This window comes from Salvelinus namaycush, chromosome 3, assembly GCF_016432855.1.
Source record: "Salvelinus namaycush isolate Seneca chromosome 3, SaNama_1.0, whole genome shotgun sequence".
NCBI classification, from domain to species: domain Eukaryota; kingdom Metazoa; phylum Chordata; class Actinopteri; order Salmoniformes; family Salmonidae; genus Salvelinus; species Salvelinus namaycush.
Window position 1 is genome coordinate 72,786,631 of NC_052309.1, and position 24,985 is coordinate 72,811,615.

General features: G+C 42.9%; 3 protein-coding genes across 4 annotated transcripts in view; 2 read left to right on the forward strand and 1 right to left on the reverse strand.

Moving 5' to 3' along the window:
* Positions 1 to 8,820, forward strand: part of LOC120037310 (rho GTPase-activating protein 27-like) — a 32,510-nt gene extending 23,690 nt beyond the window's left edge. The window contains exons 6-18 of one of the 2 annotated variants that reach the window (XM_038983475.1): positions 963 to 1,085; positions 1,598 to 1,684; positions 3,547 to 3,614; positions 3,701 to 3,788; positions 3,957 to 4,058; positions 4,186 to 4,284; positions 4,374 to 4,458; positions 4,613 to 4,741; positions 4,848 to 4,946; positions 5,042 to 5,119; positions 5,248 to 5,382; positions 5,535 to 5,640; positions 7,710 to 8,820. In XM_038983475.1, coding sequence (XP_038839403.1) covers positions 963 to 1,085; positions 1,598 to 1,684; positions 3,547 to 3,614; positions 3,701 to 3,788; positions 3,957 to 4,058; positions 4,186 to 4,284; positions 4,374 to 4,458; positions 4,613 to 4,741; positions 4,848 to 4,946; positions 5,042 to 5,119; positions 5,248 to 5,382; positions 5,535 to 5,640; positions 7,710 to 7,887 — 1,377 coding nt within the window. In that variant the 3' untranslated portion in view covers positions 7,888 to 8,820. The remainder of the gene's footprint in view (positions 1 to 962; positions 1,086 to 1,597; positions 1,685 to 3,546; positions 3,615 to 3,700; positions 3,789 to 3,956; positions 4,059 to 4,185; positions 4,285 to 4,373; positions 4,459 to 4,612; positions 4,742 to 4,847; positions 4,947 to 5,041; positions 5,120 to 5,247; positions 5,383 to 5,534; positions 5,641 to 7,709) is intronic. The other variant, XM_038983482.1, reaches the window with a different exon arrangement.
* An 867-nt stretch (positions 8,821 to 9,687) lies between these two features.
* Positions 9,688 to 12,866, forward strand: LOC120037529 (cytochrome c oxidase assembly factor 3 homolog, mitochondrial-like). Its single transcript, XM_038983568.1, has 2 exons — positions 9,688 to 9,918; positions 12,339 to 12,866. The coding sequence occupies exons 1-2, from the start codon at positions 9,747 to 9,749 to the stop codon at positions 12,443 to 12,445; spliced, it is 279 nt and encodes a 92-aa protein (XP_038839496.1). The 5' UTR covers positions 9,688 to 9,746; the 3' UTR covers positions 12,446 to 12,866.
* A 1,426-nt stretch (positions 12,867 to 14,292) lies between these two features.
* Positions 14,293 to 24,985, reverse strand: part of LOC120037298 (serine/threonine-protein kinase WNK4-like) — a 75,342-nt gene continuing 64,649 nt past the window's right edge. The window contains exons 14-21 of the mRNA XM_038983467.1: positions 24,209 to 24,263; positions 21,981 to 22,112; positions 18,767 to 19,662; positions 18,450 to 18,543; positions 17,361 to 17,961; positions 16,401 to 16,606; positions 16,220 to 16,314; positions 14,293 to 16,006 (exon numbers count right to left, since the gene is read on the reverse strand). Coding sequence (XP_038839395.1) covers positions 16,004 to 16,006; positions 16,220 to 16,314; positions 16,401 to 16,606; positions 17,361 to 17,961; positions 18,450 to 18,543; positions 18,767 to 19,662; positions 21,981 to 22,112; positions 24,209 to 24,263 — 2,082 coding nt within the window. The 3' untranslated portion in view covers positions 14,293 to 16,003. The remainder of the gene's footprint in view (positions 16,007 to 16,219; positions 16,315 to 16,400; positions 16,607 to 17,360; positions 17,962 to 18,449; positions 18,544 to 18,766; positions 19,663 to 21,980; positions 22,113 to 24,208; positions 24,264 to 24,985) is intronic.

Sequence of the window (24,985 nt, forward strand, 5' to 3'; positions counted from 1 at the left end):
TGCGATGGTGTTCTTCGGCTTGCAAGCCACCCCCTTTTTTCTCCAAACATAACAATGGTCATTATGACCAAACAGTTCTATTTTGTTTCATCAGACCAGAGGACATTTCTCCAAAAAGTACAATCTTTTGTCCCCTTCCTCCTTGCTGAGTGGCCTTTCAGGTTATTTTACTGGTCGTTTTACTGTGGATATAGATACTTTGTACCTGTTTCCTCCAGCATCTTCACAAGGTCCTTTGCTGTTGTTCTGGGATTGATTTGCACTTTTCGCACCAAAGTACATTCATCTGTAGGAGACAGAACGCGTCTCCTTTCTGAGCAGTATGATGGCTGCATGGTCCCATGGTGTTTATACTTGCGTACTATTGTTTGTATAGATGAATGTGGTACCTTCAGGCATTTGGAAATTGCTCCCAAGGATGAACCAGACTTGTGGACGTCTCCAAATTTTTCTGAGGTCTTGGCTGATTTCTTTTGATTTTCCCATGATGTCAAGCAAAGAGGCACTGAGTTTGAAGGTAGGCCTTGAAATACATCCACAGGTACACCTCCAATTGACTCAAATGATGTCAATTAGCCTATCAGAATCTTCTAAAGCCATGACATAATTTTCTGGAATTTTCCAAGCTGTTTAAAGGCACAGTCAACTTAGTGTATGTAAACGTCTGACCCACTGGAATTGTGATACAGTGAAATAATCTGTCTGTAAACAATTGTTGGAAAAATGACTTGTGTCATGCACAAAGTAGATGTCCTAACCAACTTGCCAAAACTATAGTTTGTTGACAAGAACTTTGTGAGATGGTTGAAAAACAAGTTTTAATGACTCCAACCTAAGTGTATGTAAACTTCCGACTTCAACTGTAGGTGAAAAAAATATGTCCTTACCTCTGATAACCAGTTACTGGGTTTGATTAAATAGGCCAGGGCCTTTACACTGTTTGTTTCTGTTAACCCTCTCAGCTCCCAGGTGCAGCCAGTCTGTCCAAGGTGGGGAATGGAGTGGACCAGGACAGCCCGCTGGTTCTGAAGAACTGGAGACACACCATAGACCACCATCAGTTTGGCCCCTCACAAGAAGACAACGTGAGTAGCTGGGGAGCCCAGAGCATGGACAGAGACGTTGAAGGAGGTTTCACACCGTTGGTATAGCAACAGACGTTTATAGGCCATTAGAATCTCTTTTTGGAATCTAGACTGAATTTGGCACTACGGTATAGGAACATAGAAACTGCAGCATTTGCCGTTCTGGTAGTCCCAAGCAAACAAGCCATTAGGACTAGTCCCTGACATGAGACACCTGGCCCTCACAGCTTTATGCACAATGCCCTTGTGGAAGGATGTCGTTGTGTATGTGTCGTTGTCGGCCCCCTCAACAGGAGATGGAAACACCTGCCCTAGTTGATTTCCCCTCAGGAGGTCACTTACAAACCGAAATGGGAGAAACTACAACAAGAATGGAGGGGGCAGGGGAGAAAGCGGATAGAATTATGACTCATAAAATTTGACAGGATTTCTGCTCTGTTCGAACAATAAGGCCCTATCGACTACTGTTGACTAACCAACCTGAACCCAATTCCCTCCCTTGCGTTTGGCAGAGGTTCTTTCCAACACATAGTAGAAACGTTTCGGACGTCACCAGTGAAGCATCCAGCTCAGGCAACTCCCCCGAGATGCCACACCATGTAAGTACAGTAAGAACGTACGACACGATAAGGTTTTGAATCGATAGGGATCTTTGTCAGGTCATTTTCTACTGGCCCTCAATAATAAATTATATGTGTTGGACTAGTACACAAAATAATTGAATTGGAAATTGCATTATTTTTCAACAATGATTTTATTGTTAATTTTATGAATTTAATTAATTAATTTCCCAACCCTTCTACTAACTCAATAAAATGTACTCTACTGTACAGACAGCACACATAGACTTCTAAATGACAAAGAGCCTGAAGACCCATTATCCCATTCATTGAAGACTTGTATTGTTTTCTCCATAAAGACTGATAGGTTGGGAGCACGGAGTAGACTGTCACATCTGAGCACAGACTCACATCATGAGCACGTAGGTTCTTACGGCCCACGTCAGGCCTGATAGATGCATAGTGTAGTTTGCCAGACAGGTATTGCATTCTGGTGGTGTGTGGGTGTTCTGATCTAACTAACATACTATGATATAGAATTGGATAGGAAAACTAACGGTGCTTGGGAAGGGGAGCTAATGGATTAGATATTGGTTACAGTACATACTATATACATGTATGCTCTTAAAAGGGCTGATTAAGAGTTTCTTATGTGGTGTTTAAGTGAAACTACTAACTTTGAATGGGTTGTTCTCTCTCTTTGCTTCGTGTGTGGATGAGAAAGCGATCTGGAATACAAGCATCTGCTAAATCAGGGTTTTACAAACTCGTCCTGGGGCCCCCACTGGGTGCACATTTTGGTTTTTGCCCTAGCACTACACAGCTGATTCAAATAAACAACTCATCATCAAGCTTTGATTATTTGAATCAACCCTGTACTAAATGATCGTGTCATGATAGACCACCATTGACACAAACCCTAGTGGGGAGAGGGAGCGTTTGTAGTTGTTTTTGTTGGACCTTGTGGTCCAAGTGGTGGCTTGTTGGGTAGTACTTTCAGATCTGATTGACACCATATTTTATTGCATTGCCTTTCAAAGCATTGTGCTGAATGTACATATGGCACTGTCTTATGTAGTAGGCACAGTAATGTCAAAGTGCTGAATGTCAGTGCTATAAGCAAAGTCAACCCCAAAGGACTATTTCCCATTTTATGAATCCATGCCAACAAACACACTCACGCCCAAGCATGTATAATTGTGCACTCATGCACAAAGATGCACACACACCACACACACACACACACACACACACACACACACACACACACACACACACACACACACACACACACACACACACACACACACACACACACACAAAGATTGACCACTCCCATGTTGATAGCTGACTCACATTTCAAAGCTGTAAAGAATCTGCTACTTATACTCTTTGATCTTTACCTGTGAACTCATAGCCCAAGAATTCAGCATAACCTGGAACACTGCCAACACAAACATTTGTTGCTGCCACCTAGTGGCCTAAAGTCACAACAATACTTTATCTAGGGCTAAAATTATAGCCCGCAATTACAATAATCTGCTAACATGAACAGTTCAATGTTCATATCAGCCAGTAGGCCAATGGGCAATGTCCAGTAGCATATGGCCCAATGTGGGTACTAACTGCTTAACTCATTTACCTATGTATGTCAGTGAACACCATGAGAACCATGTGTTTGATACCATTCCATTCACTCTATTGAGGACATTATAATGAGCCGGCCTTCCCTCAGCAGCCTCCACTGATGTACGTACAGTACAATATAACTAACAAAATCTTTAAACCTGATCTGGGGTCTGTGGGTTCCTGGTAATCACCATTAGTAGAAATGTTCATACACTCTCCCTCTGTCATTTGTGATATTTTGTTAACATTTGTCTCTATTTTGCTTGTTTTAGACACATCTACTAGAGAAGGCAGGGATCCTAAACAAAACCAAGGTGGCTGACAATGGGAAAAGAATTAGGTAATGTCAAGTCAACCGCAAAAATTACAACACATTGTGATTTGCGCAATGGACCAATGATTCCTTATTTTCTGTTTTTCTAATAGGAAAAATTGGAGTCCGTCATGGACAGTGCTGCATGGAGGCATTCTCACGTTTCACAAAGACCCAAAATATGCACCCTCGGGAAACTCAGTAAGAACATTTTGCTACAATAACCACTCACAGCCACCACTTTAGAAAATAAGGTCATTGTATTCATAAAGAATGATTTGCTTGCTTGTCAGGATTGGGTGTCCTACAACCTACTATTACGAACCACTAGGTCTGTTGAATGATTGTCATTGGTCCGTGATTCCTCAGAACAAGACCAATCAGATCACCCCAGAGTACACAGTGGAGCTGCGGGGAGCCACTGTGGGTTGGGCCCCCAAGGACAAGTCCAGCAAGAAGAACGTTCTGGAGGTATGGGCTCTGTTTAAGGTCTATCAGGGTTGAAGTCAGTTCTATTTCATTCAATTCAGGAACTGAATCAAAATGAATTTAATTTAACTCTTGGTATGGCTTTTTCCCTCTCCCGCTCCCGCTCCAGTTGAAAACGCGTCATGGGTGTGAGTACCTGGTCCAGTATGACACAGAGAGCATCATTTGTGACTGGCACAGGATCATACTGGACACCGTCAGACAGCTGGTGAGTATCCAGGAGGTATCTATGTAACAAGTTCTAATTAGAGTAGGCCAAGGGGGCGTCGGTCTTCATTATAACCTCTCCTCTCTCAGGACCAAGATCACTTGTCGGAAGAGGAAGAGGAGGAGCCTATGGAGAAATCTCCACTTGCTTCAGACAGAGACAAGAGGATCAGCTGTAAGTATGAATGTCCTACAACCTACTATTACGAACCACCAGGTCTTTCAATGCTTTTGAGGTGGAAATAGGTGGAAAATTTCAATATTTGATAACTGGGCATTAGATCAGGTAGTTAACGAAAGCTGCACCCATCATTAATTGCCCCCTCCAGCAGCCACTAAAATTTCGCCAGGCATCAGTGCCGAGTCATCAGATCAGGGGCGTGTCCGCACCAAACTACGCAAGTTCCTCCAGAAGAGGCCCACACTGCAGTCAGTGAAGGAGAAGGGCTACATAAGAGGTGAGACTGAGCTTTATAACATGGTTAAATGACATAGCAGAGTAACCTTATTGTACCTTATGATACCTTTACGGCACTCAGAATGTTTTTCATCGTGGTTCTCTAGATAATGTATTTGGTTGTCATCTGGACACGCTGTGCCATCGAGAGAACAGCACTGTGCCCAGGTTTGTGGAGAAGTGCATCAGGGCAGTGGAGATTAGAGGTAGGTATTCCTTCTTTATCATGAGACCGTAATATCAACCTTTACCTTTACCACCTCTAAAGAGGTAACACAATTGAATTGTACATTCCCCTTAGGTCTGGACATTGATGGGATCTACAGAGTTAGTGGGAATCTAGCTGTCATTCAGAGACTACGCCACAAAGCGGATCATGGTAAAGCAAGTTTCAAGGACTAGTAATTCATTTGTAGATGGAGCATCTTGCAGTATTATCAACCATATTATCTGTCCTCATGCTCTCTCTCTCTCTCCCTCCCTCCCTCCCTCCCTCCCTCCCTCCAGAGGAAAATCTGGACCTAGAGGATGGTCAGTGGGAGGAGATCCATGTGATCACGGGGGCGCTAAAGCTCTTCCTGAGGGAGCTGCCTGAACCTCTCTTCCCTTTCAGCTTCTTCGACAAGTTTATCGCTGCCATCAGTAAGTCTAGGCCAGGCCCTAATAAAACATTCTGGATGCATCTCAATAGTCAGACTCAAATTACATGATAGTAATGAACTGACATAGTCTGACCTAAATAGCATGAAAGGATGTGAATAAATTGACATTTGGGATGACTCTTTCTCTGGTAGAAATCCAGGACTATCCTCAGAAGGTGTCGTACTTCCGTGACCTGGTGAGGTCCCTTCCTCTGCCCAACCACGATACCATGCACCTCCTTTTCAAACACCTCCTCAAGTGAGTGCGTGTTGTGGTAGAAACTGGCATTTTTTTATATACAGTTGAAGTTTGCATACACCTTAGCCAAATACATTTCAACTCAGTTTTTTTTTACAATTCATGACATTTAATCCTAGTAAAAATTCCCTGTCTTATGGGCCTCCCGGGTGGTGCAGTGGTCTAAGGCACTGCATCACAGTGCTAGCTGTGCCACCAGAGATTCTGGGTTCGAGCCCAGGTTCTGTCGCAGCTGGCCTCGACCGGGAGGTCCATGGGGTGATGCACAATTGGCCCAGCATCGTCCGGGTTAGGGAGGGTTTGGCTGGCAGGGATATCCTTGTCTCATCGCGCACCAGCGACTCCTGTGGCTGACCAGGTGTATGGTGTTTCCTCCGACACATTGGTGCGGCTGGCTTCCAGGTTGGATGTGCGGCTAGGTTGGGTTGTGTTTCGGAGGATGCATGACTCTCGATCTTTGCCTTTCCTGACTCCATACAGGAGTTGCAGCAATGAGACAAGACTGTAACTACTACCAATTGGATACCATGAAATTGGGGAGGAAAAAAGGGGTAAAATAAAAAATCACATTCCCAGAAGTTAGTATTCCCACACAATTAGTATTTGGTAGCATTGCCTTTAACTTGGGTCAAACGTTTTGGGTAGCCTTCCACAAGCTTCCAACAATAAGTTGAGTGAATTTTGGCTCATTCTTCCTGACAGAGCTGGTGTAACTGAGTCAGGTTTGTAGGCCTCCTTGCTCACACACGCTCTTTCAGTTCCTGCCACAAATATTCTATAGGATTGAGGTCAGGGCTTTGTGATGGCCACTCCAATACCTTGACTCTTGTCCTAAAGCCATTTTACCACAACTTTGGAAGTATGCTTGGGGTCACTGTCCATTTGCGACCAAGCTTTAACTTCCTGACTGATGTCTTGAGATGCCATCTATTTTGTGAAGTGCACCAGTCCCTCCTGCAGCAAAGCACCTCCACAATATGATGCTGCCACCCCCGTGCTTCACTGTTGGGATGGTGTTCTGCGGCTTGCAAGTCCCACCCTTTTTCCTCCAAACATAACGATGGTCATTATGGCCAAACAGTTCTATTTATGTTTCATCAGACCAGAGGACATTTCTCCAAAAAGTACGATCTTTGTCACCCATGTGAAGTTGCAAACCATAGTCTGGCTTTTTTATGGCGGTTTTGGAGCAGTGGCTTCTTCCTTGCTGAGCGGCCTTTCAGGTTATGTTGATATAGGACTCGTTTTACTGTGGATATAGATATTTTTGTACCCGTTTCCTCCAGCATCTTCACAAGGTCTTTTGCTGTTGTTCTGGGATTGATTAGCACTTTTCGCACCAAAATACGTTCATCTCTAGGAGACAGAACGAGTCTCCTTCCTGAGCGGTATGATGGCTGCGTGGTCCCACGATGTTTATACTTGCGTAGCATTGTTTGTACAGATGAACGTGGTATCTTCAGGCGTTTGGAAATTACTTCCAAGGATGAACCAGACTTGTGGAGATCTACAATTTTTTTTCTGAGGTCTTGGCTGATTTCTTTTGATTTTCCCATGATGTCAAGCAAAGAGGCACTGAGTTTGAAGGCAGGCCTTGAAATACATCCACAGGTTCACCTCTAATTGACTCAAATGATGTCAATTAGCCTAATAGAAGCTTCTAAAGCCAAGACATCATTTTTGGGAATTTTCCAAGCTGTTTAAAGGCACAGTCAACTTAGTGTATGTAAACTTCTGACCCACTGGAATTGTGATATAGTAAATTAGAAATTAAATAACATGTCTGTAAACAATTGTTGGAAAATTTACTTGTGTCATGCACTAAGTAGATGTCCTAACCAACTTGCCAAAACTATAGTTTGTTAACAAGAAATTTGTGGAATAGTTGAAAAACAAGTTTTAATGACTCCAGTCTAAGTAAACTTCCGGCTTCAACTGTATATATACAATTCTATGTTTTATATAAAACTATACAAATGATATAAATAACTGATATACTAAACACTTTCCAACCTCCTCATACTTCCTCTCACTCCCTCTTCTCCTCATCCCCTCTTCCTCTCTTCCAGAGTGATTGAGTTTGGGGAAAAGAACCGTATGTCAGTCCAGAATGTGGCCATCGTGTTTGGCCCTACGTTACTCAGACCCCAGACTGAGTCGGCCAACATCACCGTTTACATGGTCTTCCAGAACCAGATTGTGGAGCTCATCCTCAAAGAGTTTGAGACAGTATTTGCCCCCAGCTGAGACATTTTCTATGACATCCATGAGTCAAGAGGGACGGAGACAATGGGGGTTGCTAAGTCCTGGGAAAAGACTGATGGTTACATGGGTTGCTAGATTTGGTAAAGGGAGTTTTTTTTCTGTCAGTGAACTAGCCTTTAACTGTGGTAGCTCCAAGTCTTCAACTTTCATCCCAAGTTTCAAACTCGTGCTGTCTACCCATCCAGTCATCCATCTGTTTTGGTACTTCCACTCACAAGAACATTGACAAAAAAGGAAGTTGAGAGAAAAAGGGAAAATGGATGAACATGTTGACATACCAAAGTTTACCATGGATCCGTTGACAATACCTGGCAATAGGCATCATGTTTAGTTTTACAAATAAAATATATATTACATGTAGGTGTACATGTATTTGGGGGAATATTCTGATGTTGTATCCATGGTTTGGATTGACATATCTGAGACAGATTGGTCTTTTTAGTGGATGACCTCTTAACTATATGATAAAGTCTTTGAAAAAGCTTAAATATTGTATACCTTCCCAAATGTTACCTTATCAACAATACAACTATGAGATATTGTTTATCAAACCAATTAAAATGGTTGTTGTTGCTTTCCTTTTGGCGAGCCATCCAAATAACATACCACTGCCTTGACTGTACAGTTATTTGATTACTTCCTAATTTAGAAAAAGGCTGCGAATTTATCAAGGAATACCACTTGCGACTATATTGTGGTTCATTATGCATAACGTGGCTGTACATTATGGGCAGTATATATGAAAATATATTATGATAGAGCATAACTGTACCTTATGGCTGTTTTATAGTATTATTGTTATTACAGAACAAGGATAAGAACAATATATCAAGATATTTTGAACAACTTTTTTCTCTGTACATAAGAGTTCATCTTATAAATGAATGTTCTTCTAATAAAAGAATGTCATTTCTGTCAATGTTTCTGTCCAAAAGGCTGTGAAGTATTTGTAGTTAATCATATCAGTAATGTTAGTTCATCAAATGTAGCTGTAGCTCTGCCCACCGATGAAGTGGAGCAGAGCATGCTGGGCGATCTACAGCTCAGAGAAGAAGATCAGTAGTCAAGTGAGAGAAAGTTACAGCCATCCTTGTGTTTTCCCACCAGTTAGCTTTCATTGTGTTAGCCAAGACCAGTGTGTGTCCTTGTTCATATACCACACACACACACACACACACACACACACACTTTGGTTAAAGCAAGTCGCCAGACCACTAAGTGCCTTAGCCCATTCATACTACATACACTGTGCGGTGCATCTTCAGCATTATTAAACTGCCTCAACTGGAATCCTACCTGTCTGTCATCTGTGCCCTACCAGCACACGGGAATGAACACATGAAGTAAAACCTAACCTAAAGAATATACAGTCCACCAAGTCCTCACTTACAATTATTTATTTTACCTTGAAAATGATTGAGGATGAATGAAATTGACAACGTGATGACAATAATTAGCCTATAACACCCTGCAAATCATTACCCAAAGGTTTTGAAAGTATTTGCAAAGCATTTCACTACACCCATAATATAATCTGCTAAACATGTTTATGTGATCAATTACATTTGATTTGATTTTGAAGACAACGTTTAGATAGAATAATATAATTTGAATGAATTGTGAATGGCTGGAGTAAAGTCTACTTTCCACTAATTGGTGATCTGCGCAGCGCGACTGCAATAAAAACGTGCTGGAACGCAGCCAGAATGTGTGGGCTTTGTAGGCTACTCCAAAACGATAGAGGGCGGAAATGCACCAGTTGTTGGGCTGTCCAGTAGTCACAAACCAAAGAATGTAAAAAAAACGTACGTCACTTCTATCAGACACATAACAACACTGAAATGGCGGCTGAAGGAGTTGAAGAGATTGCTTCTAAGGAGCAACTTACAGCGGCACAGAAACAACTTCTCAGGAAAAGACAAGATCTCGACTATTGGAAGAAAAACGCGCTAAAAATACGTAGTCGCAACCGCATAACTGGACTAGCTATCGGGGCGTTTGTCATCGGCATGTGTATCCTTCCATCTAGGGTGTCATACATATCTCAGTCGGACCTTTAACGTTACAACTGTTCCAGCTGGATGATAGCGGTTATTACTTAGTGTAAAGCATAACACAGAGAATTTGACAAACATTTACTTGACAATACTTCCTCAATTCCTGACTTGGAAGACAACGCATGCTTCTAAACTTCCTTGGCTAGTTGCAAGTGGTTTGTTTACGCAATAAGTCCCGAGGAGGTGTGGTATATGGCCAATAGGCACCTTAGCCGTGGTATATTGGCCATATATCACAAACCCTTATTGCTATTAAACTGGTTACCAACGTAATTAGAGCAGTAAAAATAAATGTTCTGTCATACCCGTCTGATATTCCACGGCTGTTAGCAAATCAGCATTCAGGGCTCGAACCATTCAATTTAGATTATGCTCTTATTAAATAATAAATGTTCTCCATGAAGTAAAGCATAAATGTGTACACCATCTTGTCTATTTCAAATCTTCTCATTGATGATCCTTGCAATCTGGATTCCTTGGAAGTCACCACCCCCCCATTAAAGTGAATATAAAGGGTAGGGACATCCTAAGGATCCAAGTTAGCACGAACAGTCATTGATCGAGACAGGTGAGTGTCAGAGAGGAAGAGGTGAAGCAAGATGGATTACTGGGCCCAAATCTGTCTTCTCCAGCAGGTGGTGTTTTCCTTTTTTTCTGCTCACTACCTGAGGAGTTTTTGTATGGAGGTCAATGTGTGTCAAATTTGGTTAACAAAAAATGTAGTGGCTTATTTGCTACATCTGGCTCATTGAAAATAAGTTTTGTAAAGCATAGGTTGGTACAAGTGTACTGATATAAGGAGGACATGACATCCTGCCAACTCAGAGAAAAAAAGACTATATCGGAGTTGTACCTGTTGTTCACTTGCATATGCTCTCTCATTGGCTAAAATGGGCCCACCTGATTTGCCGCCTCCTGACTGCCTTTCATTTTTCAAGACATTTATTTTAATTGTTAGAGCGGCTACTGAGTATCTGGTCAATATTGCAGGGGCGCAACTTTCACAGGGGAAGGGGGGGCCACATACTGAAATTGCATTTTTGTCCCCCAGTTTTATCATTGAAATGTGATACAGAACAAAGCAATGGTGTGCTTTAGGACCATGCGGACGCCTCCGTGCGGTCAGGTAGGCTGTTTGGAGTGTGTATCCCACTGGATAAAAAAATTAAATAATTGTCCCCCCCACTTCTAAAACCAAAGTTGCGACCCAGATATAGGGCCTTTGGGGTGGACATCCAGCTGTCTCAATCAATGAGAGAAGATTTTAAATAGACAAGATGACAGCATACACATTGCTGGATTACTTATTGGAGCAAAACATTTTTTTAAATAAATTCTAACAAACCACCTGCAACTAGCCATTGACGTTTAGAAGACATGCGCTGTCTTCCAAGTCAGGAATTGAGGAAGTATTGCTAAAATAGATTCCAGATTCCTTATATTGTTTTTTTACATTTACAGATAGCTAGGGGCACACTCCTACACTTAGACATCATTTACAAATGAAGCATTTGTGTTTAGTGAGTCCGCTAGATCAGAGGCAGTAGAGGTGACATGGGATGTTCTCTTGATAAGTGTGTGAATTGGAATAAGCATTCAAAATGTAACAAGTACTTTTGAGTATCACAGAAAATGTATGGAGTAAAAAGTACAACTTGTCAAAAATATAAATAGTAAAGTACAGATACCAAAAAAAAATCAACTTAAGCAGTACTTTAAAGTATTTTTACTTAAGTACTTTACACCACTGGGTACATTACATTGAAAATTGTACACGGTCTCTAAGAGCGAAATGGTTTATGAATGTATAGTCAATTCATGACATTTTTTGCTGTAGTAATGGTGCAGTCATGACAGTAACGAATCTACGCCCACTTTTATCTCTAGGGCACTTATACAACGGTACAGCGAAGCTTAATCATTACAACAATTATTGTCTGTGTGATTATTTTTCTAGGTGCACGGTGCTCCCAAAATAAAATGGCAGGTCGCACAACAAAAAATTTAGGAGCATATGCAACCAAAATGGTTGCACTTTATAGCCCTGGTCGAAAATGATCTGGTCTACGCTTTACATGATCTAAGTAACGCCTTTCTTGCCAGTGTTAATGGTCTGAGACTAGGTAATATTTTTCATAGCTACTAACTAGCTAACTGCTAATGTTAGCATGTCATGGTCACCAAATAGGTTCCTAGCTAGTTTGCGTGTGGTGTGTGTCTTATCATTTCTCACTGCTCTAAAATGATCCACAGCACTCAATATGGCACTGTAATGAAAACCACAACTCTCAGAAATATACTGAAATGCTCTTTGAGAGGAAAAAGGCAAAGGTTACTCCTGCCTGTTTTGTGGCCTTAACCATTTCTTGTCTTCAGTCAGCTACACTATCCTCTCAGTGAAGCAGGAGAGGATCATGGAGGACATTGATAACGAGGCAAAGATCAATTACATCAGAGGCCCCAGGACCGGGACCAACTCTTAGTGATGTTCCCAGCTCCCTCACCTGCACAGGAACAGTGGAAGCTGAGCTCACACGGGACTGGACTGTCAATCTGCCATAAGCAACTGTGGCCAAAAGATACACACTTGTTTTTGAAAGGTGGAGGCTCCTATCAATTTCTGTTATTTCAATATGCATTGTAGAGATAGATGTAACCATGCACATGCTCTAGACCTGGATACCCTGCAAACTGGTTTCTGAATATAATATAACTTGTTATATAATAAGAGGTTGTTTAAGAATATTACATGGTTTGTGTATTGTGCAACTAATTGGCCTCGTAATATAGGAGAAAGCTTACGTGTTGGGCTATTCCATGATATTCGGATGATGTTATAGAATGAAATGAAACGTAAAGCTGCAATCAGATGATTCGTGTGTAATAAATTATTTACTTACTTGACGGTGTATCCGTTTTGAGTTTTTAAAGTCAATGCGTGATGATTTTGGACATCAACCTACAGGGAAAGAAAACTCAAAACAGTGCAGGATGTTGAATAGTCATTTATTAGCAATATTTACAAATATGATTTAGGAAACAATCACGCTTGAAAGGTAAAAAAAATGGTAAAGGCACAGAATCTGCATGGCAGTATGTTTTCTAGAAACATGATTGACAACAAAATAGAGCTCATGACATCCTAAATATATATTGTATATTTGCTGTTGATGTCTTGATTTAGAAGAACACAATCTGGGTAATATATTTCATGTGTTGTAATATAATCGTTCCCCATGTGCATACTTTAAGGCAAATAGCTCAGAATTCTTCACAGCTTCAGATCTTTGTCATTAATCAAATAATTACCAACACTAAATGCATAGGCACGCATACCGATTTAAAATATATAACTATACATCTTTACCCCGCTATTATTTATAGGGACGCAATTGTTCAATAGCAATAGTGAACGACCCCTATGGAAAGTGCATTGTATCAATCCATAGATTAAAAAGATAAAATACGTTTTTAAAGCATAAGTGTCCACTCTATGCTTAAAAAAAATGAAGGCTGATAAGTGACACCCAGTATCTTTACTACTAGGTCATAGAGAGTGAGTAACAAATGAACAACGTGTAGTATATTATAAGACCTGGAGTGTTTGTATACTGAACAAAAATATAAACGCAACATGCAACAATTTCAAAGATTTTACAGTTCATATAAGGAAATCAGTCAAATTAAATAAATTCATTCGGCCCTAATCTTTGGATTTCATTTCACAGGGAATACAGATATGCATCTGTTGGTCCCAGATACCTTAACAAAAAATGGGTCTCGCAATGGGCCTCACGATCTCGTCACGGTATTTCTGTGCATTCAAATTGCCATCGATAAAATGCAATTGTGTTCGTTGTCCGTAGCTTATGCCTGCCCATACCATAACCCAACCGCCACCATGGGACACTCTGTTCACAACGTTGTAATCAGCAAACCACTCACCCCACAACGCCATACATGTGGTATGTGGTTGTGAGGCTGGTTGGATGTACTGCCACATTGTCTAAAACGAAGTTGGAGTCGGTTTATGGCAGAGAAATTAACGTTAAATGCTCTGGCAACAGGTCTGGTGGACATTCCTGCAGTCAGCATGCCAATTGCACATGCCTTCAAAACTTGAGACATCTGTAGCATTGTGTTGTGTGACAAAACTGCACATTTTAGAGTGACCTTTTATTGTTCCCAGCACAAGGTGCACCTGTGTAATGATCATGCTGTTTAATCAGCTTCTTGATATGCCACACCCGTCAGGAGGGTTGAATATCTTGGCAAAGGAGAAATGCTCACTCACCGGGATGTAAACAAATGTCATTTTAGAGAACTAAGCTTTTTGTGCATATGGAACATTTCTGGGATCTTTTACTTCAGCTCATGAAACATGGGACAAACACTTTACATGTTGCGTTTATATTTTTGTTCAGTGTACGTTCAATAAAGTGACATTTAGTTTTTCATGCACCATGTGTGATTTGTGTTGCTTCATTAACATTTGTTTACACCAAAGACAGCTCTGATGTTTTGCTGATACTTGCAGGCAGCTTGGATTGACTCTTATTTAGGTGTACTTGATTTAGTTCGCCAGGCACACCAAGTAAGCGGGGCTACAAAATGGAAAACTGCTTACCTGACTTGCCGGTCAATACATTAGATAGATGCATATTTGTTCATCTCATTCCTTACGCAATATTATAAACCCTACAAATACACTGTTTTGAAGGCAATGATTACATCTCATCCTGCTAAAGCTATCTTATCTCCTGATTCATAACATCTGGACAGTAAAACACTGTCTAGCTAGGGCTGGATTCAATGCATATCGTCGAAGTATTGCAGATGACCCGCGTAAAAATGTTACGTTTTTTTCAGATTGAGCAGACATGCAGCGTTTACCGTGAATAGTCTCCGTGACCGCAGGAACATTGCCTTTAGTTGTCAATCGCAACATTAAGCAGAACTTCAGCACTTCGGATTGAATAGGGTCATATTGTATTAAGGGGAGTTCCTGCTTGCAGCAGTTGGATGACGAGGTGCAGGAGAGAGCAGGGCTTCTGGGATGTGTGTTTTCCAGGGCTAGCACACGCAGGAACACACACCTTTAGCCTTCCTATCCTCACTTTCCATTTGACCTGACGCTACACACAGCTATAAAAGCTTAGCATCCTTAAGATCGGGAGGGGGACTTCCTTGGCTTGGTGTCACAATACTAACTCATGGTATTGCACATGAACCAGATGGCAGATAGGGTGCTTTGGTGCTCTGACAATGAGATCCTTATCTATCGTCGTTAGGAGTGTTTAGTGAGGCCCATTGTGTGGATGACCATGGCCTTTTCTCATTTGGGATAAAGTCCGTCCTCCAACCTCTCCTTCGTCCTCTCTCTTCCGTGACTCAGAAACTGTTAAGTGGTCGAGGCAAACAGAAGTGTATTCTTCCTCCTTGTTAGCCATCTTTCATGGATGATAGTCATGTGTGTCCTACCTGAGTCCTTCACGGAATAATTTTGAAATCTGCCACACCCCCTTTGAATCAGCTTTTGTTTTTTTGATGGAGAAAAGCATGCACATGTTTACAAACAATATGCTACGTATAGTTGTATCTATAAAATGTCTTGAACAACTAACTTCATTTGTTTTTATCACTCTACACATTTGTTTTGGGATCCACCCCTGTAAACATCATTTGCCTGAGTGGAGAAGAAGTCTAATTTCTTACAAGCGCATTTTCGTCCTCGTTCACTCTCCTTGCTACCTCTCCTCAATTACCCTTTTCAAAAGGAGGCAGGAGAGGACAGAGGAGAGAGGACAGAGGATGCAGGAGTTGAGCAAATCCAATTGAGAAAAGGCCCATGTCTTCTGGCCATCCGGTTTCCCCATCCCAAGGCTCAGGCTGGGAGCTATCTGTTCAGCACTGGGCTTGGCAACTTATTGGTCATCATTGGGCTCCCTCTCTTCCTGGTTGGTGGTTGGGAGGGGAGGCGGCTGGCCACAGTATCACCTGCCCCAACCCCCTGTCCTCTGGATCACATAGGGAGACGAGTCTCACTAGTAGGAGAGAGGTTAGAGGTCAGAGGGCGTAGTGTATTCAAGTAACCAAGCAGGTTAACAAAGAAAAACCAAGGTGACTACGTTAACATATTATTTTCATCACTGCACAGGTTTTTAGAAGGATTACACCTGTCAAAATGTTCTACGTTATTGTTCAGACTGACACGGTCAGGGTTCAGGGATCATGGGTCAGACAGGGTGCTTGCTCACCATCCGGTTGTAGTCGGGGGCAAAGGTCACCCCTTTACTGGACCTCTCCTGAGAGCCACTGCTGCTGCCACTGACTGAGTTTTTACGCATGATCCCTGTGTTTGTAAGACATGGAGGGAATAGCTAAGTCATAACGAACTCCCAACCAGACAGCAACATAACTACTACAATACCAACTGACCTGCAGGGGGCAGTATATCCAGTCTCTGCAGGCTGTTCCTACGCGAGCCGGGATAGTTGCCGCTCTTGGAGAGGCGCCTCTGGCGGTTGTTGAGCATGGCGGCGGGGGACATGATGCCAAGGGGAGGCACCTTTCCCATCCGCTCATACAGTGCCTCAATCTCCCTCTTCTGAGTGAGCTGGAGGGCCTGCACCTCTGACAGGTGCCTGAGAGAGAGAGAGAACAGAGAGGGGGAAGGGAGGAAGGACAGAGAGAGGGAGGGGAGAAGAAGAAGAAAGAGAGGGCACAGAACATGAATATAGGACAAGGAGGAGAGAATACAAGAGAGAGTGAATGGGACAGAGAAAGAGTTGAGAAAGGAGAAGATGGTCAAGGTCAGGGGTAAGAAGAGTTTTATTAAGTTAGCTTGAATTGGTGTTTTCACAGTCAGGTCGTGAGTTTGGAAGATCATTTTGGTTTAATGACCATTTGGTGTTGAAAAACCAAGTTCTAAGAATGTTCAAAACCTTATGTCATGCTCTAATGATGACAGTGGAGGCTGGTGGAAGGAGCTATAGGAGGACAGGCTCATTGTAATAACTGGAATGGAACGGTATCAAACATATGGAAACCACGTTTGACTCCGTTCCATTGATTCCATTTCAACCATTACAATGAGCCCATCCTCCTATAGCTCCTCCCACCAGCCTCCACTGAATGACAATGCTTATGACCTTATTACACATGTTGATGTCAACAGTTCTTTGAAGTCTTTTTAATTCAACTAGAGTGATAAAGACACACTTCTACTTCCTATCAACAGTGTGGCCATAACTCGTTTGTTTTGTTTTGGAGGACTGGGGAGGAACCGGTGACCTTGATTGGTGGAACAACGTTTTCTACTTTGACTGTGTGTTTGTTCACAACCTCAGAGACTTAACTTCAAAAACAGAAATGGTGCGCCTCCTCTCCTCCACTCACCTTTCCCTGAGTTCCTGTAGCTCCTCGCACATATTCTCGTCCTCGCTCTCTGTCTCGTCACTGCTGACATACGAGGCGCTGCGTGTGTAGCTCATCCAGGGCTGGTTCAGGTTGCTCCCGCTAAACTGGGGGCTCCCCGCTGTACCCTCCCACAGGCTCAGGCTCAGCCTCCGGCCCCCCCTTCTCCTCAGCTCCTCCTCCTCATCCTCCTCTCCCTCCTTTTGCTCCTTGTCGGGCTCCTTGTCGGGCTCTTTGTCGGGCTCCTCCTCACTCTCCTGCTGGTCCTCCTGCTCTGTCTGCTTAGGGCCTCCAGACAAGGAGTGGGCGATGTCTATGTTACACAGGGGCCCGCCGGGGGATCGCTGGGGAGGGGACACGGTTACAGTGCTAATGCTGCTTTCTGATTCGCCCCCCTGCTCCTCGGTGCTGGTATCAGATTCACTGTCCCGGGAGGAAGGGGTGGTGCTAACGGTGACTGTGGGCGGGGTTTGGTGTTGTGGGTGGGTTTGGGGAGGATCCTGGGCAGGGCTAGCGGAGGCTGCAGGGATCTCTCTGCTGGGTGTGACCTGGAAACGGCCGACGGTAACTGTAGGCTTTTTCTCTGTTGGAGGGAGAGAGAAAGAGAGAAGAAGAGAGTGGGGGAGAGTGAGAGTTATGTCCCGTTACGTAATTGACACCCATTATAATGGTGTCTAGAAAGTCATTGACATTAAGCCAACCTACTCATCTACACAACAAAGTATTTCTCATCAAAGTTCATACTACAGGTTGGGCACATGGGGGGCAGACTTAACTGTACAATGATTTAAGTCATGTTGCTTGAGAGAGTACCTTGGGGTCATACAAGTACACAGTAAAAAGTTAATTGATAAATTAATGATCCACAGTATCGTATATTAAGTTGCCATGGACACAGCAGGTGCAAAAATACAATGTGGTTTTTCCTGACATATCGGCTACCTTGGAAACAGACAGTGCTTAAAAATGTACATGAATTAAAAATGAATTGACGTGATTGACTATTATTAGCTCATCATGCCAAATGCATACACAATGAAAAGGTGTATGGCATGGAGAGAGAGAGCTTACCCTCAGAGATAGGTGACAGTCTGTTTTTGGCAGCGTTTGCTCCCGACTCTGACACCACCAGGGGTGAAGAGGTTCTTAGCCTGGGTGAAGACACCTGCAGGGTAAAATAACAACAACATTTTTTCAGCTTTACCAGCTCAGTACTGTAATAATACACTATGCCAAAACATGTTACAGGCGTGTCTAATCTATACAACACTGTAGAGGAACAGGTTTGAGGTTTTAAAGGTAAGGCAACACAGGTTGAAGCAAATTCATATCCTACAGTATACACTTCTTCTTCATGTATATGAGCACATATTTATTAAGTGACTCACGGTGCTCTGTGGGCTGTCTGGAGCTGAGGAGGAGGGGGAGCTGGTGATAGAGGTGGAGGCTGAGCTGTCTGTCTGCTCCTGGAACCCCACCCTGGGCCCCAGCTGGCAATACATCTGGGGACTCGCCCTGGATCCTGGAGGAGAGAGGCTGGAGCCAGCTTGCCTGAAAGCAGTCCCATCCACTAGTCCGCCAGGCTGGGGTGACCCTGGGACTACGTTGGCTTTCAACAGGCTCTGTTGGTGCAGAGCCTGGGTGTCTGCATACTGCTGGCACATGTCCAGATACTGGCCTGCTGTTATCTTGCCCTGGGGTTGGTAGGGGCCCTCCCCTGGCATCAGCTGGGGAGGGCCAAACATGGAGGGGTGATAGGAGCCAGACTGGGCTGGGTTCAGACCGCTGGGCATGGAGGTGGGGGGCATGAAGGACTGGGCCACGCTCATGGCCAGGGACAACACGTTGGCCAGGGAAAAGAGGGGCTGGTTGTGGCTGTTTGGGGGCCACATGCCTGGGTTCTGCTGCTGTTGAGCTGGAGGGGTAGACTGGGGGGTACTGCCCACTACCTCACCGCTCAGAGGTAACGTTTCACCCCTCTGCTGCTGCCCTGGGGTGGCCGGCTTGGCCGGGGAGGAGGAAGGGGATGGGGAAGAGGAGGAGAGGTTGGAGTTGCTTAGGACCCGGTGGAGGGTCTCGGGGGTGAAGGTGGCGCTGGTGGGCTTTGAGGAGTTATGGGTGACAGGGTAAGGGAAGGGGAAGTGGGTGTTGGGGACATAGGGGGGCTTGGGGTACTGCTGGGGCAGGGGAGGCAGCTGATTGAGGGGCATCATGGGGGGCACGGCCTCGGGGTGGGAATACTGGGAGTAATGGGAAGCAGACGGGTGGAAGGTCTGGGAAGAATCTGCAAGACGCATAAGGAATATTGGGGTTAGACTCATAAGTAGGGGAACAATCTGACTTATGACTGGTTGAATGGGTTCCATCCACAAACAGAATAAAGACCTGTTCTAAAGAGTTCATGTTAAATAGACAGCATTCCCTTCTGCCTAGCACCACATCTAAAGTAACCAATCAGTTATTTACAACATAAATCAAACTGGACCACCTGAGGAAAGACCTACTTTCACTCAGATACAGATACAGTGACACAGTATTGGTTACATTCGCTTTTCCTCTCACAAATGTAGATACTTCCTTCCTTTTTCAATCTTACCAATGGACAGAGATATCATTCTGCAGCACAACTTCAGCTCAGTTAACTTCTTTCAGCTAGGGGGCAGAATTTTTATGTTTGGAAAAATAACGTTCCCAAGGTAAACAGACTATTTCTCAGGTCCAGATGCTAGAATATGCATATAATTGGGATAAATTAATTGGGATAAATTAGGATAGAAAACACTCTAAAGTTTCCAAAACTGTCAAAATATTGTCTGTGAGTATAACAGAACTGATTTTGCAGGCGAAAACCTGAGGAAATCCAACCCGGAAGTGTTTTTTATTTGGAAAAATGACTGTTCCGTTGCCTGCCCCTCTATTTTAAAGGGGTATCAACCAGATTCATTTTCCAATGGCTTCCTCAGGCTGTGACCAGGCTTTAGACATAGTTTCAAGCTTTTATTTTGAAAAATGAGCGAGATCTTTCAAAACGCGTCAGGTGTCCTTTGATTTGATCCTTTGATTAGTTCCTGCGTGCGAGAGATGTTGCTCGACATTTTCTTTCTCTGTAGTATTAAATAGGTTACCGTCCGGTTGAAATATTATCGATTATGTATGTTAAAAACAACCTGAGGATTGATTATAAAAAACGTTTGACATGTTTCTACGAACATTACGGATACTTTTTGGAATTTGTCTGCCTTTCAGGACCGGAACGAGCCTGTGGTTTTCTGAACATAACGCGCAAACCAAATGGCAGTTTTTGGTAATAAAACTAATCTTTATCGAACAAAAATAACATTTATTGTGTAACTGGGAGTCTCATGAGTGCAAACATCCGAAGATTATCAAAGGTAAGCGATTAATTTTATTGCTTTTCTGACTTTCGTGACCAAGCTAATTTGGGGCTAGCTGTTCTTACTGTTTTGTCTAGTGATTGATAAACTCACAAACGCTTGGATTGCTTTCGCTGTAAAGCATATTTTCAAAATCTGACACAATATGTGGATTAACAACAAGCTAAACTGTGTTTTGGTATATTTCACTTGTGATTTCATGATTATAAATATTTTTAGTATTATTTTTGAATTTGGCGCTCTGCAATTCAGTGGTTGTTTACGAAAATGATCCCGCTAAAGGGATCCATGCGGCAAGAAGTTAAGCACAGGTTCCCATGAAATCAAGGCATGTCAGTCAAAAGGAAATTTGACTCGCCCAGAGTGTCAAAAGTAATTACAGACCACAAAAATAAACAAAAGCTAAAACATGTCAATGATGGATGGATTATGTAACTCACTTAACTCCTCTTTCACATTGCAGCTGCACATAAACCTCACACCTGTTAAAAGAGACTGAATGGCAACTCTAAGTAGAGCTGAGACAGAGTGGGAAAATCCCCACTGGATCGGTCAGTAAACATTCTGAGAGAGCAACTGGAGAGGGGGGGGGAGAGAGAGAGAGAGAATAAGAGAGGGCATTCAGGCCTGAACCGTCCCTCCTCTGGGTGGTTGAGGTAAATACCCAGGGGACCCTGCTGTGGGGCGAACTCAGACTCTGAGTTGCCTGAGAGGAGGAAGTGACGCACAGCGCTGGCTGATAGCATTCTGCTCTACAGTAAACCTGAACACTAGAGGTGAGTGGGTGTGTCTGAGTGGGGATACCAGTTCTTCGAATAACCTTATGCCCATATATGCCCGTATAGAGTATCACATGTTTTGTCTCCAATTGCCAGACGGCCTATTGTTTCTAATGGAAATCTTCTTTCCTTCTTATTCTGCCTATCTCAATGCCCGATTGGTAAACAAATATACAGTATACTTTGGCAATATCAAAGTATATCAACACCGCTACTCAGACTACTACTGTAATAATCATTCAAAGTCTAAGACTCAAAGTCTGATGTCCGAGTTACTGTTTGCAGTAACTTTTTTGTTATTTTAACATCCCAAACTGACATGGCAGTTTCACCTATTAAGGATTCCAGCTATAAATGAAAGGTTTTTGTTTCTGTGGTTGATGGTGAGCAGCCAGACAGTTTTTCTGGGGTTGGAGTGTGGTACGTACTTGACGTGGTCTGGAAGGACTGAGAGCGGAGGGGACGAACAGAAGGGACCGCCTTTGGGTCGATGTAGAAGTCTCCAACAGGCGCCACAGGAGACGAGCCTCGGAGCTGAGCAACACTGCCCTCAGCAAAGTCTGGCCCAAAGAGACAAATAAACCCTTAAACATGCGCAGATACACCAAAGTGACATTGATCATACCATATCGATGTGTTTGTGGGGACTGATGACAAATCTATATGTGATGGACGTCACTGTGCTGCTTCGGTTACCAATTCATCTCAGTTGATTGATTGATTGATTTTATTAGCCGGTTAAAAAAGTACATATACACACAGTACATACATTTACAAACGTGACAGGGATAGAGCAATAAAGTCAGATAATTATTTCCATTATGGTCCCTAAAGTACAATGTGCAAAAACATTATAGTTACAGACATACAGTGCCTATAGAAAGTATACATCCCGGCCTCCCGGGTGGCGCAGTGGTCTAGGGAACTGCATCGCAGTGCTAGCTGCGCCACCAGAGTCTCTGGGTTCGCGCCCAGGCTCTGTCGCAGCCGGCCGCGACGGTCTGGCCGGTAGGGATATCCTTGTCTCATCGCGCTCCAGCGACTCCTGTGGCGGGCCGGGCGCAGTGCGCGCTAACCAAGGGGGCCAGGTGCACGGTGTTTCCTCCGACACATTGGTGCGGCTGGCTTCCGGGTTGGAGGCGCGCTGTGTTAAGAAGCAGTGCGGCTTGGTTGGGTTGTGCTTCGGAGGACGCGTGGCTTTCGACCTTCGTCTCTCCCGAGCCCGTACGGGAGTTGTAGCGATGAGACAAGATAGTAATTACTAGCGATTGGATACCATGAAAATTGGGGAGAAAAGAGGATAAAAAATTTAAAAAAAAAAAGAAAGTATACATCCCCTTGGATTTCTTTACATTCTATTGTGTTACAAAGTGGGATTAAAAAGGATTTTATTGTAATTTGTTGTCAACGATCTACACAAAATACTCTGTAATGTCAAAGTGGAAGAAAAATTCTAACATTTGTCAAAGATTAATGAAATATAAAACACTCATATACCTTGATTAGTATTCACTCCCCTGAGTGTTGCTACATGTTAGAAACACCTTTGGCAATGATTACAGCTGTGAGTCTTCATGGGTAAGTCTCATAAGAGCTTTGCACACATGTATTGTGAAATATTTGCCAATTATTATTCTCAAAATTCTTCAAGCTCTGTCAAGGATCATGGCTAGACAGCAATGTTCAAGTTTTGCCATAGATTTTCAAGCAGATTTAAGTCAAGACTGTAACTTGGCCACTCAGGAACATTCACTGTCTTCTTTGTAAGCAACTCTAGTGTAGATTTTGTGTGTGTTGTAGGTTATTGTCCTGTAAAGCAGGTTTTCCTGTGCTTAGCTCCATCCCATTTTTTTCATCCTGAAGAACTCCCCAGTCTTTGCCGATGTCAAGCATACCCATACCATGATGCAGCCACCACCATACTTGAAAATAAGGAGGCAGTTACTCAGTGATGTGTTGTGTTGGATATGCCCCAAACATAAGGCTTTGCATTTAGGCCAAAAATTGTAGCCCTTTGCTGTGTTTTTTTTGCAGTATTACTTTAGTGCCTCGTTGCATACATCTGCATGTTTTGGAATATTTGTATTCTGTATATTTGTATTCTTCTTTTCACTCTGTCATTTAGGTCATTATTGTAGAGTCACTACAACGTTGTTGATCCATCTTCAGTTTTCTCCCAACACAGCCATTGAACTGTAGGTGTAGCTGTAAAATCATCAATGTCTGATTTGTTATTGCTACCCATCTACCAATCACTGCCCTTCTTTATGAGGCGTTCCAAAAGCTCCCTGGTCTTTGTAGTTCAATCTGTGGTTGAAATTCAATACCAGACTGAGGGACCTTACAGATGTTGTATGTATGGGGGACAGAGGAAGGGGTAGTCTAAACTAAGGGGGTATATACTTATGCAACGACTACATTTTAGTTATTAAACTTTTACTAATTTGTAAAAATGAGTAGAATTTTCTTTTCGCTTTGACATTAGAGTATTTTGTGTAGATCAATGACAAAAACATACAATTAAATATATTTCAATCCCACCTTGTAACGCAACAAAATGTGAAAGAAGTTCAAGGGGGTGCAGAACTTTCTATAGGCACTATAGAAACATACATCTATACATATATTGCACACGCACACAGGGAATCTTCCTTACCGGGCAAAGATGAAGAGGAATGTGTCCGTTCCAGTCCATGTGCGTGTAAGTTTGGCTGAAATACAATCACAAAGCAAGTCAACCAATCAACCGTTAAAATCACTCCATGTCATATGCTGTCTTGCTGCAGAGGATTGCCATGCACTTGCTTTTGTTGTTAAGTTGTTCTAAAGATCAGGGGCAAATAACCCAGGGCCTTAAAGTTGTTGTTCATTGTAAGTGGGACCAACAAGTGCACAACTTACAAAACAACAACAGACAAAACCAACCATCTGTCTCAGGGGTGCATATCTCTGGTCTTTGAGTTCTCCAGTCGTGCTGATTCGATTTTTCACCAGGCAGTTGATTGATGTTACTGATTAGCTGGAGAGTGCCAATACCTCCTTTCCCAGGTAGAAATCAATCCCATTGTTAAATTGTGACTGTGGCCAACACAGGACTGTGGCCCTCAAGGACTGGAGGTGTGCACCACTTATATACACTGAACAAAAATATAAATGCAACATGTAAAGTGTTGGTCCCATGTTTCATGAGCTGAAATAAAAGATCCCAGAAATGTTCCATATGCACAAAAAGCTTATTTCTCTAAAATGTTGTGCTCAAATTTGTTCATTTCCCTGTTAGTGAGCATTTTTCCTTTGCCAAGATAATCCATCCACCTGACAGGTGTGGCGTATCAAGAAGCTGATTAAACAACATGATCATTACACAGGTGCACCTTGTGCTGGGGACATTAAACGGCCACTCTAAAATGTGCAGTTTGGTCACACAACACAA